This window comes from Macrobrachium nipponense, chromosome 14, assembly GCF_015104395.2.
Source record: "Macrobrachium nipponense isolate FS-2020 chromosome 14, ASM1510439v2, whole genome shotgun sequence".
Taxonomy (NCBI): Eukaryota; Metazoa; Arthropoda; class Malacostraca; order Decapoda; family Palaemonidae; genus Macrobrachium; species Macrobrachium nipponense.
The window spans coordinates 5339697-5352021 of record NC_087207.1 but is presented as its reverse complement, the minus strand read 5'-3'; the positions used below and the strand labels follow the sequence as shown (position 1 = coordinate 5352021).

General features: G+C 39.1%; 2 protein-coding genes across 6 annotated transcripts in view; one reads left to right on the top strand and one right to left on the bottom strand.

Annotated features, from left to right (window-relative positions):
• The window catches only part of LOC135226352 (uncharacterized), a 111504-nt gene that overhangs the window by 3665 nt on the left and 95514 nt on the right, over window positions 1–12325 (top strand). The window lies entirely within an intron of this gene.
• Window positions 1–12325, bottom strand: part of LOC135226348 (peroxidase-like) — a 30717-nt gene that overhangs the window by 6459 nt on the left and 11933 nt on the right. Inside the window, exons 4-15 of one of the 2 annotated variants that reach the window (XM_064265780.1) lie at window positions 11497–11732; window positions 11105–11383; window positions 10545–10724; window positions 10193–10375; window positions 9848–9975; window positions 7067–7251; window positions 6602–6848; window positions 5944–6077; window positions 5361–5530; window positions 3329–3434; window positions 2830–3001; window positions 1243–1478 (exon numbers count right to left, since the gene is read on the bottom strand). In XM_064265780.1, the coding sequence (XP_064121850.1) occupies window positions 1443–1478; window positions 2830–3001; window positions 3329–3434; window positions 5361–5530; window positions 5944–6077; window positions 6602–6848; window positions 7067–7251; window positions 9848–9975; window positions 10193–10375; window positions 10545–10724; window positions 11105–11383; window positions 11497–11732 (2056 nt within the window). In that variant the 3' untranslated portion in view covers window positions 1243–1442. Of the gene's footprint in view, window positions 1–1242; window positions 1479–2829; window positions 3002–3328; window positions 3435–5360; window positions 5531–5943; window positions 6078–6601; window positions 6849–7066; window positions 7252–9847; window positions 9976–10192; window positions 10376–10544; window positions 10725–11104; window positions 11384–11496; window positions 11733–12325 lie in introns of those variants that run through there. The other variant, XM_064265779.1, reaches the window with a different exon arrangement.

Genomic DNA, 12325 nt, shown 5'->3' with positions numbered 1-12325 from the left:
TTATACTGTTCAGCTGAATTCAAGTATTTCTGGAAAGAACAACGCAGTTTATTCTGCATACAAATATTATACAGTACATAATGATACCTTTAATTTACTTAAATTAAAAGAATATATTGTAAAATGGAAGGAAAACGAAGTGATGTAGTTAAATGTAATATATAAATAGATTTTTTCCAGGATTTCAAGGGGGGTGGGGGCAAGTGGCCCCTCTTGCCTCTATGTGCGGGCGCCCATGCACGGGTCATTTACTTTTGAACTATTGAGATATAGACTTCATAGCTGGCATGCATAATCCACTAATGAAGCTGACAATGCTAAAAAAATGGTCTCTATCACGGTCATGCTTAGAGGTCAATGGACGAATAGGAATTTAACCCTGGCTATCATTTTTTGAAGTAATTTCATGTGGTTAAAGCTTCTCATTTTTCCTGCATAATCTAATAACGGTGATGATATGCATGGTTATACAATGAAATGTCAAATTGGAATGGTACCTTGGTCATAATATGTTTGAGGCATTTTGGATAAAGACTTTTGTTTTTGGATGCATAATGAAGCCGGTGTTTACAGTAAGATCAAGGTCATTCTTAGCTTAGAGGTCAAAGGTATATCAAGGCGAGGTCTAGGTAAAGGTATTACACAGAGGTCAACCTTGGGCATAACCTCTGAATTGTAGTAGATGGCGTCTTCATGTTTGACATGCACAGTAGTCCACGAATGAAGCCCATGTAGACTACGTTCAGGGCAAGAAGGCAATGCTTAAGAGGTCAAAGGTCAAGTAACAGTGTAACCATGGCTATATCTGAATAACAAATATGTTTGGCATGTTTAATCCACTTTTGATTCTGTTGTGCAGAGTAAGATCAAGGTCAAGGTCCTATTGAGAGGTCAAATCTCCAAAAACAATTCTTGGGTCTTTTATAATTACATTTCAGCATGAGTAAGTTGGATATTCTACTAACCATCTAGTACATAGCCTAATGATTAGAACCTCTGAAACTGAAAACTTGTTATATAAATTTTCCGAAAGCTAACCGAACCATTTATACTCCTCTCACTCTCCACATTATTTAAAGTTACAGAAGAATAGTTCATGCCTGCTACTACTATTGTTAACATTCTCTCACACAGGGGGAAATTATATGCATTGACAGAGCTTCTGGACAGTACTTGAGTCAAGAATGCTATTGAGAAGTCGTCATAGCTGTACTCAAGAGAGGAGAAGCGTCACACTTGGAATAATAAACTCATTGGCACTTTATTTATCACAGTGGATTACAAAATTGCTTACAGAGAATGTTACATCATTCACACAAGAATAGAAAAAAAAGATTTGAAATCAAGACCGTTTGTCGACAGAACTGCAAGAACAGTGGGTGGGAGGACAGTAAGCGGGGTTATGATAGCAATTCAAGGTACACCAATGGTCGTATTTGTCCTCAATCCTGAAAGGACCAACACCAACGCATCCATTTCTGCAAAAATAGAGGAAAGAAGGATTCAAGATGAACATACATGCCATAAAATGGAAAAGTTTGCAGTGTCATTCTGACGTCCGGAGGACTGCAGAAACAAAATGGTCCTGCAAATGGAAGGATATTGTTTTCACTTGTGTTTGGAAGGCACTGGATCGCTGAAGGGTTTTACTATCAATATCTGTTTTCACATGCAGTAAAAGAATACATACATTTTAGTCAAGTGCAAAGTTCATCGCTCTGGCAGAAACGGAATGAATGAAATTGTTTAAATTTCCATGAAATGCTATTTTAAACTTTATAATAATAACATTTTGATAAAGTTTAAAATGCTGTTTTAAACTTTACAATAATAACTTTTTAATAACGTTTACAATGCTTTTTTAAAGTTTATAATAATTAGTTTTTAATAAAGTATAAAATGCTATTTTAAACTTTATAATAATAAGTTTGCATGGAGTAATTTGTGATTACGCAGAGCTACAATAGACAAGATCTCAGGACCGCTTACCATGTTTAAGACCAACATATTGTGTATGATGCAACTTATGCAAAAATTTGCATGTCTAGGTCGTGGCTACACGCAAACCCTGTATTACAGAACAAGAGTGCTGTAACTAGAGGATCTGATACCATGTGATTATGTTCTTTCGTTGTCTGTTAAATCAGGTTAGAGAGCTCTTGACGTAGCACACTCCCATTGCTGAGCGGACTTACTGAACTAATGGTGCCTACGGTTGTTTCAGCTATACTGATGCTTCGCCAGATTCAAGGGCGCTTCCCGTGGACAGATTCAAATACTCATTCATTAAGATTCTATCATCAGTTGTACATGATACGTTTGCCACAATTCGGTGTGGTAATATATCAGCGCTTTTTTTTATACATGGCATATTAAATGTCTTTCATTTATGTAATAAACCACAGTGTTACATACCTTTTTTTTTCTGGAAATGAAGCACAAATGTTAAGTATAGGTACATGAATTTCAACTGGATTTCGAAATAGGTACGTTCTTTAGGACTTGATTTAGAAATAGCAACTTTATTTTGAACTGGACTTAGCAATAGGAACCTTGACTTTTAACTGCGTTTGGAAACTTGGGTAAAATTGCTTTGGAACTGGATTTGAAAAGTTCCTATTCCAGAACTGGTTTTAAAAGTAGGTTTCTCACTCCAGAACTCAATTTGAAAGTAGGTTCCTATTCCAGAACTGGATTTGAAAGTACCTAGGTTCCCACTCCAGAACTGGATTTGAGAATTCCACTTCGCTTCCTCTGGAACTAGATTTGAAACTTACCAGTGGCAAATTGATAAACTCTGTGGAAACTTATTTTGAAAAAGATACTCACTCTGGCACTGCAGGAGTGGTTGGGGGTTTCGGTGGGGTTGGCGTTGGTATTGGATTTGGGTTTGGAGTTGTGGGTGGGGTTGGAGGTTGTGGTTGAAATAAATGGTAGATGATCCTCCCTCCACAGGCTCGTATCCAATTTTGGGTAGGTTGAACATGGTTTCGGGGCGTTCCTGCAGAGATAAAAGTGAAGAGTTAGTTCTCTAGAGTTTTTCTGTGCATAAGCCACTTCATCGAATTGAAAAGTTTTATTTCTTAACAAAAAGTAATATGATGCCAAAGGCGTAAGTTAGTATTGAAGAAAATGTTTAGAATTGAGGGGCAGCCTCAAATCATTTAAAATAATTTTGTACTCGCAAATAATTTTATCTCAACCCATAATTCATGGGAAACATTTTCCAGACATTCCTCATGATAAGACTTCAGTCAAGAATATAAGAAGAAATAAACAGTTAAGAACAAGAGAAAGGACAGAGATGATGATATCCATCTGTACATACTGATTCTGGTCTCTGGTGCGGAAGACTAGTGGCTGCAAGGTTTCGATATCCGAGTTATGGCATATGATAGCGGCCAATGTTAACTGACCGATGGATTTTAGCTGATCTGCGAGTTAAGAGGTAAAGGGGTTAAACACAAAAGAAAGAAATGCGGTTGAAAACAATAATACATATGAGTCATATGACCGATTAAGTGAAAGTTGTGATAATCTGCAGTTGGAACAGGATTGATCTTTTAGTTGAGAGAATAAGGAATACCTAGATTTTAAAAGATTTACGTATAGAGTGGTGAGCTTATCGAATTGATTTTTGTTGTTTAAGCGAGTGTGAATCGGGTCTGGCAATAATATGCTGATCAGTAGCGTAGTTTTATAATCCTCCATCCTTAAATTATCATAATTTCCCTCATCTCTTCTCTTTCAAGAAGCAGTTCTGCTGCAGCTTCCTTCTTTCTCTTATTCCCACCAGGCATCAGCTGCACATTCCAAACCCCCCTAGGGCAGGGGTTCTTAACAGGGGTTATGCGGCGCAGTGGCGTGATCGGTATGGTTTTGGCCTGCCACCTCGGTGGCCGCGAGTTCGATTCTCGGGCATTCCACTGAGGGATGAGAGATGTGTATTTCTAGTGATAGAAGTTCACTCTCGACGTGGTTCGGAAGTCACGTAAAACCGTTAGTCACGTTGCTGAATAACCACTGGTTCCATGCAACGTAAAAACACCATGCAAACAAACAGGGGTTATCCATACCCCTTGGGGGTATGAGAACCACATACTGGAGATATGGGACTTGATCTTTGGATATTTGTATATATTTGACTGAAATGTGTCAGTGTATACAGGGTACACTTAGTAAATAAATAGAGCTATAAAGGCTTTTGATTTTCTTACTATTCATACCTAAAATAAGTATTAAACTAAGTATATTAAGTTATATTGTCAGCAAATAAGACTTAAGTGGACTTAGGCAAATGGGTTATGGAACTATATAGGGCAATTCATTGGGGGTCTGGAGTCGTCAAAGGGTTAAAAACCCCCTGCCCTAGGGTCTCCGCTTTGAGGAATCAAGTGGAATCAAGAGGAATCAAGCCCCAGTGAATGTGTGAACCTTTGAAAAATTCTGATGTGTGTCACTGATTCGCGACTAAATTCTGTAATACTTACAATTATTGGTCTGGAGCTATGGCCAATTTCTCATAATTTCATGAACTACCATTCTTAATTCATGTGTTTGGTCATCTGCAGTTCTGTTGGGTATATCTCATCAGTAACGTTGACTAGGTCTTCTCCTATTCCTTTCTTTATGCTTTTCTTAGACTTCCTAATAGCCTTTGCCCCATTTCTTCAATATTTACTAAATTTATGAAGCTTTGACTTCTCTACGTAACTGAAACACTGAAAACTGGATGTTTTGAACTGGCGATCCTGCTGATACTATCTAGTGACTGGTTCAATTACATTGCAACGATCATAGAGATATGATAAATATATATATCAACAATCAGATATAATTGTTTATTTGTAAAACATTTAATATTTATGTAATATTTAAAATTGAGTAAATCAAATTTGGAGTGCTGCATATCTAATAACCAGCTTATCTGTATTTGATATATGCAGTCTCTTCTGCATTTAATGTTTGATTCGCAAGCGAATAATCTTAATATTTGAAAGGTCAGCAATCAAGGGTCTTTCATTCAACAGATATTCATTATAAAATTGTTTGGTGTTTAGATCAATCATCTGAATATCTTGGTGACTAGCCTATCTGGGTTTGGCAGAGGTTTCATCCTTCGAATTGCTCAATCAGTCCCGCTGAAGCCTATTACGCGCATCATTCTAAAAACTATGATATATCATCATGTAACCAGGGAACTGTTCATGAAGTGTAAATAATCATAATAATATTGAAAGTTATTGCTGCTGGGTCGTGCAGTCTTATGCTTGTATACTTAGGTGGTAGTTGTTTAAAAGAGGGTCTGCTGCCCTATAATAATAATAATAATAATAATAATAATAATAATAAAGGCTTACCTGGACGGAAGGGTTTAGGTTGCATCTCGTTTTGGAAGAAAAACCGATCGCCCCTTTTGAGGCTCTTGAATTGCTGACTCAGCAGGCATGCAAATGTGGGACCCACTAGACCAGAGTCCACTGGGAATTCGGACAGCGCTGCGGGGAACAGGTCGATTTCGTTCACGTCGCTGAAAGCAAGGATGTGATTGGGTCAGTTAGAGTCCTTAAAGACCTTGGTGGTTGACAGCGAGGGCGTGAGCAGCAAAAAATGATTTGAAATGTCACAAAAGTTTGGAAATGACGGCATGAATGTTTAGAGATGAGGTATGGATGGCTTAGAATAAGAGCACGAATGATTTATCATTAGAACTTAATTTTATATGACAAGTGCATCTGCCCTGGCCATGATTCGAACCTGTCCCATTTTGGTTCATAGTGCAACTGCTTTGAGGTTTTCCTCCTGGTTCATATTTCAAACCTTTACTGTCAATTTCCGTTGCAGTGCTGAATGACCCCATAGGCCCCAGTGCTGCTTGGCCTTTGGCCTAAATTCTATATTCAATTCAATTCAATTCAACCATTGCAAAGGACAGTTCACTACCTGTAAGAGTCTCTGAAGACTTGCACTACAGCTTGAGGCATGACTGTTGACAAATCATCAAAGGAGGAAATTTCCGGTAGTTGGCAGGCTCTCCTCCAGTTCGTGTAAGCTGGCAAGCCGTGATCTCGACCGCGCTACGTCAGATGAAAAAAAAATTGAATTAGAGTTTTGCGGATATTACAGTACTTGGTTATATACTTAAAATAGTGGAAACTAAGGAAAGTTGGACTTATATATATATATATATATATATATATATATATATATATATATATATATATATATTATATATACCTATATTGCTTTCACAGCAGACCTCAATAACACAGAAAGCTCAAAAGATGGCAGCAGGCGATCCTCTCAACGTTGGAAATAAAAACTCTTCTTTTGAACCTCCTAAATGATTGAGGTCCTCTGTGAAAGTAATAACTTATGAACAAGGAATCTGTGTTATTTAAAGTATGTATATATATTTTGTATGTGTGCGTGTGTAAAACTAATTTATCTAGGTTTGAAACCTTTATTGATCATTTAATAGGCTAACACATCATACTAACCTTCACTCAATCATTTTCATAATAAGAAAATGAAAAGTGAACAAGTCATACAGTGTATAACAAATATCAGACCAGTCACTGTAATTATAACTTGAACTCACCTGTATATTCAGAGACATCAAGTCCAAGCCAATCCTGTTGGCCGGTTGAGCAAAGAGCTTGTTTGTCAGTGTCAGAACAAGATAAAAGTCTGGTGCCTGGGAATTTGCAGCTGCTAATCCTTCGAGGAGAGCTGAGGGCCGTGTCGGTTCCTCAAAGAGAATCCTTGCGTTTTGAAAGTTGCCCAACAAGGGTACTGCCTCGCCTCCCGCCCCCCTCAGGGCATCATTGACAAGGGTGTGACCAAATCTAGAAAATATTTTTCATTGGAAATCAGTAGGTATTTTATATCAGCCATCTAGTGCTCTCATTTCTAGACAGCAATTTACTAAGCACATTTGAGTCTTATTTACTGTTTGATAATGACATTGAATTAAAGGACCATATTTCACCGAATGACAAAAGCTTCTAAAAATGCACTAGCTTCAGCCCACAGTTGCAGTGAAGAGGCTCTTCATGTTGACTACCTAAAAGCTGCAGTAGCAATAACGTTAGCAATGGAGGCATCCTCTTCGGGGTCGTACGTCAAACCAGGAGCATATTCCAGTAGGTTGAGGTCTTCCTTTTCCATGATTTCGGGGCCCAGAACTACTGGCATCCACTCACGGTATGATGTTTGCTGGATGAGGGCTATGACGACCCGGCGAGTTTCCTGAGGAAACGCGGATGTTACATTACCAATTGGTCAGTAACTTATATTCTGTTATAGTAGATTCACATCAACCGTGCATTTGATGTCTAGGCCCGTCCCTTACGACGCTCCTGATTGGCTGTTGATAAGCCAGTCACAGGGCTGTAAACTCTCAGTCTCTCTCGAGAGTTCACATAGGCAGGATGTATGTTCCTTCTCTCCTGAGGGATACATCTTTCAAACGTATACCTAAGGAGAGGTGGAACACATCCTGCCCATGTGAAGTTTCGAGAGACACAAAGAGTTTTCAGCCCTGTGATTGGCTTATCAACAGCCAATCAGGAGCGTCGTAAGGGTCGGGCCTAGACATCAAATGCGCGGTTGATGTGAATCTACTATAGTACGTGTGATAAAAAAAGATGTTTCAGTAGTTTTAGAAATAACAGTGGCAGCAGTATTGAGAATTACACAAATATGCTCTGCAGATTGCCGATGCAAACAGTAGCCTAATGATATGTAATGTTTTTTTCATAAAAATAACAGTCCACAAGAACTTGCTGCTGTGTCACAGCATACACATACATTGAATGTTTTATAAACCAAACTAGCTGGTTTCAAAACATCAAAGAGATATGTCCACATCTTCGAATTTACTAAGCTGACAAATCAAAGTACAGAAAATTTCACTGGAAAAACCTTTCGTTTATAAACACATTTTGTGACGAAGAATACCGATGACATACTTGAAAGAGCTAAATCATCAGTCATTAAGATGAAGTTAGCATCATTCTTCAGACTTTTTCCAGGCCTGGTCAAGGGAGACGAGACGTCTTTACATCACAGATAAGGAACAATTAACGAATGAGTTCAAGACATCAAGGGAATCAATGCTGTCATCTTAACAGGGCTAGGTCCCCGAAGTGGGGTAGTGCCGTCAGTGCACCTCTTGCGGTGCACTAGAGGCATTACTTAAGGGTTCTTTGCAGCGTGCCTTCGGCCCCTAGATGCAACCCCAGTCATTCATTTTATTGTACCTCCTTTCATATTCGCTATCTTCCATCTCCTGACAGTTGATTCATAGTGCAGCTGCGAGGTTTTACTCCTGTTACACCTTTCCAACCTTTTACTGTCAAGTTTCGTTTCACACTGAATGACTTCATAGAATTGAATTGAATACAGAATTTAAGCCAAAGGCCAGGAACTGGGACCTATGAGGTCATTCAGCACTGAAACGGAAATTGATAGTAAAAGGTGTAACATGAGGAAAACCTTACAGTGCACTACGAAACAATGTGGAAAGTAAGATGGGAGACAGGGAATCTGAAAGGAGATACAGTAAAAGGAACGAAAGGGGTTGCAGCTAGGGGCAGGAGGAACACTGCAAAGAACCTTAAGCAATGCCTACATTACACCGCATGCTTGGCCTTTGAACTATATTCTATACTCAATTCAATTAACATGGCTAGAGGTGATCAGTCACCAGGAAATAAGGAATCACACCCACTTCACCAATGTTTTAGTATTGACATATAAACCTGACATAGCAAGAAACTGAAGCAGTGTATTCTTATATTCTGAAGTAAATATTCCAGATCATGGTAGGATGAGCGATTGACAGGGGAGTTCGAAGCAAGAAAGGTGGCAGGATGTTAGTAAAAAAGATTGTAAGGAAAGTAGGAACCTCCGCGGAATCCAAGGTCGAAACGTGTGACAAGACTGTTGAATCAAGTTTCCTGCGAAGCTTAAGAGACGAGTCGTTTATGGAGTTCTTGTGTCATAAAACGAAGTCAGAGGGTGAGAAATGTGGGGACTTTAAAGCAGGCAACATAACCCACAGGTCTTGGTTAAATCGTACACTTCTTTTTGTAGTAAAGCGCAATTATCCTTAGGTAAATCATAGCAGTTTAAATGTTTGTCAGTTTAGGTGTAACGACAGTTCTGCCCACGGGAGAGAATGGAAGATGATAGGTTGATGAGAAGGGTAGTATGCTGTTCAGAATCGTTGTCAGGAAGGGAGAGATGAAAACCTATCAAGGGATGGATTGTTAGAGTGGAAGAGGTGTTGGAAACGAGGCTTCTTAGCATTTCAGGAGGTGAAGGAGTGCATGCAAGATAGGAGTGAATGCCGAAGTATAAATCAGGAGATTCAACATGCTGCTGCTAGTGAGCCATTTATTTTAGGTGTAACATTGTCAAAAGTAATTCATAGGCCCTTTTTTTCATATTCCGTTATGAACTCAATCAGAGGTCAAAGGACTCCTTTTGGATTATCGCCCTTCTAGAAGTTTCCAATCTGGCCAGATTTTCGAAGTACTTTTTAAATGGCATAAATTTCAAGCACAGGCAATCAATGTACAGTGCTCCCAGACATTCCTTCTGGATTACATCACACAAAAAATTCTTGTAAACTTATAATCTTTGACGAAGTCCCTTTGAGTAAGAAGCTCTGCGTGTTTCCATCAACCTTCAGCCTAGTCCCTCTGACCAAGAAGCTTGGCATGTTGGCTCTTCCTTCAACCGTACTCCACTGTCTGAAGAACTCTGTTGTTGGCATTAATGCCTAACTTTGTCCCTTTGGCAAAAAGACTGAGCATATCAGCTTTCATCTTCCACTTACTTGGTAAAGTGTTTCATCATCCCAGTGAGGGTTTTCACGAGCAAAATCTTCTGCGATCTGTTCATGTACTCGGAGCCACAAGGTATGCATGGATGTCAGGCCAGGCTGTTCGTTGACTCTGGTATCACCTTCAAAAGAACAAGCACCCATTTAATTGTAGGCATGGTAACAGAGAAGTCATTATCGCCTAGAAGATCTGAATACATCCGGCGCAAGTTAGTCAAGAAAATAAACCTTCAATTCGTGAGATAGCAATTACAATACACCTCATGAATCACACATTTTCTTCCCTTCCTCCCTCTTTAATTGTCATTGCTGCTGTACTTGAGAGAGAGAATAACCCACCTGCTTTGAAGCAACGGAATGATCTATCTTCACAGCAGTTGCGAGGGAGAAGGTTCCCCTTTTCAGTCTTGTGAAGTTTACCTCCTTCGTTCTTCCTAAGGACTTGAGCCACTTTATCTGTTGAGCCATACACAGCCGATCCGTCGATGTAGGCTGTGATCTGGTTCAGCTGCTCTCGTGGACCTTTGTCGGGAGTTGGGAAAAAATCATCTCTTTGAGTGAATGTCGTTGTGGGATACAACGCTCCAAGATTTTAAAGGAAATATGAGAAGAGATCTAAAACTGACTTGGGTTCTGCACTGAATGACTGTAAATGTAAGAAATGAAGGCAATTAGGAAACAGGAAACGTACCTAACTGGCAGCCTTTGCTAGCTATTAGTGACCTGACGAACCTCATGCAGGTTCTGTTTTCCGACGAAAATAGAGGATCGGCTGAAACGTCGATTGGTCTACAGTCGGTGAGTTCCAGATCATCGACTGGATTGCCATTTGGGCAGCACTCTAGGGGAACTGTGTCTAGATCTTCTCCTTCTGTCCAGAGTAAAAAGAATTCAGCGTCAGTGAAAATATTCAACAGTGTTACGAGAAGGGTTTTGGTTTATATATTAACCCGGCTAATGTGCGTCTAAGCACACTCATATGTAATTTAGATTAGATAAGACATTAATTTGAATTTTGTGAGTTGATTGGGTGAAATGCTGCTGAGTTCTGCATATAAACTGTTTGATTACCAATTTAAACTGCTATGATTTACCCTAGGATAATTGCGCTATACTTTAAAAAGGAGTGTATGACTTAACCAAGACCTGTTGATTATGTTGCTCGTTTTTAACATGTAGGATTCAACGTAATTATTCTCTTTTCCTGTTCCTTGTTTCCCTTGCTAGAAAGAAGCTGAACAACTCACTTACCAGAGTGACTTGGACAGGAGAGTTCGTCTTGATCAGGGTCCGTCAGAAGCCTGGTCAAGGAACTTCCTCTCAGGGCGCTTCGTCTCTTGACTTTCTTGATCTGTGTCTCGGCCGTGAAGGTGATGTCGTGGTCGAGGAACTGTCCCCACTGCATCACCATGAGAGTGACGCCGGAGTGAGGAGGGTTCTCCCTGATTGTCTGCAGATTGTAGCTGATCGTCCTGGGCGAGGGAAGCCGCCTCACGCCAGTCCTGCCCTCGCCGCGCATTGAGTCAATCCCTGCCCCAGACAATTCAGCAACGGGTTTTATCTGTTGTTTCAAGATTTGAGAAAAATATTTTAACATGTGATCTACGTCAACTTAAATACCTTTACTTATCCAAGTTGCTTACCGTTTTCATACGCAGGGTAATGGTATCGGACGAAGGGTATCATTGACTTGCCCCGCGTAGGATGTTCTAGGTTGTTGCAGGATCCATCCATCCTGCGATAAGGTTCCTTTTCTGAGCATGGGGCAGGTTTCTTGAAGTCCTCACATCCTTCCTTAGCTAGGATCTTTTCGCACATTTCCTGGTCGATTTCCAAATCTGACAGTAGTCGCACGGCGTCTCTCAAGGGGATGGAAAGCCTTGAAAAGAAATTATAGTGGAGTACACACGCAGTTAATTGAACCAATGAACATCATATTTCTTATCTCGCCCTCTCTACCAACCCATCCACACACGTATGCAATTTATATACATTATATATATATACACACACATACAGTATACATATATATATATATATATATATATATATATATATATATATATATATATATATATATATATCTTATCATATATATATATATATATATATATATATATATATATTATATACATATATATATATATATTATATATAATATATATATATATATATATATATCTATATATATATATATATATATATATATATATTATATGGCTAATTTTTATTACACCTGTATTTTACTGTAGTTTTTGTTATCTATTTTCTCTGAAGGACTGCTTAGTTGGCAATAAGTGGTCAATATTGCCAATACAAATGAAATACTTATGAAATTTACTCTCCTGCTCTGAGGACTAACAGTCCTTACTACAGTGACGTGCTTTACTAAACAAATGAATCGAAATGTTCCATTTTCTGGAGCCTGTCATGGGTGGATACGATAAGAGAACCATCCTTCCGACGGATGCT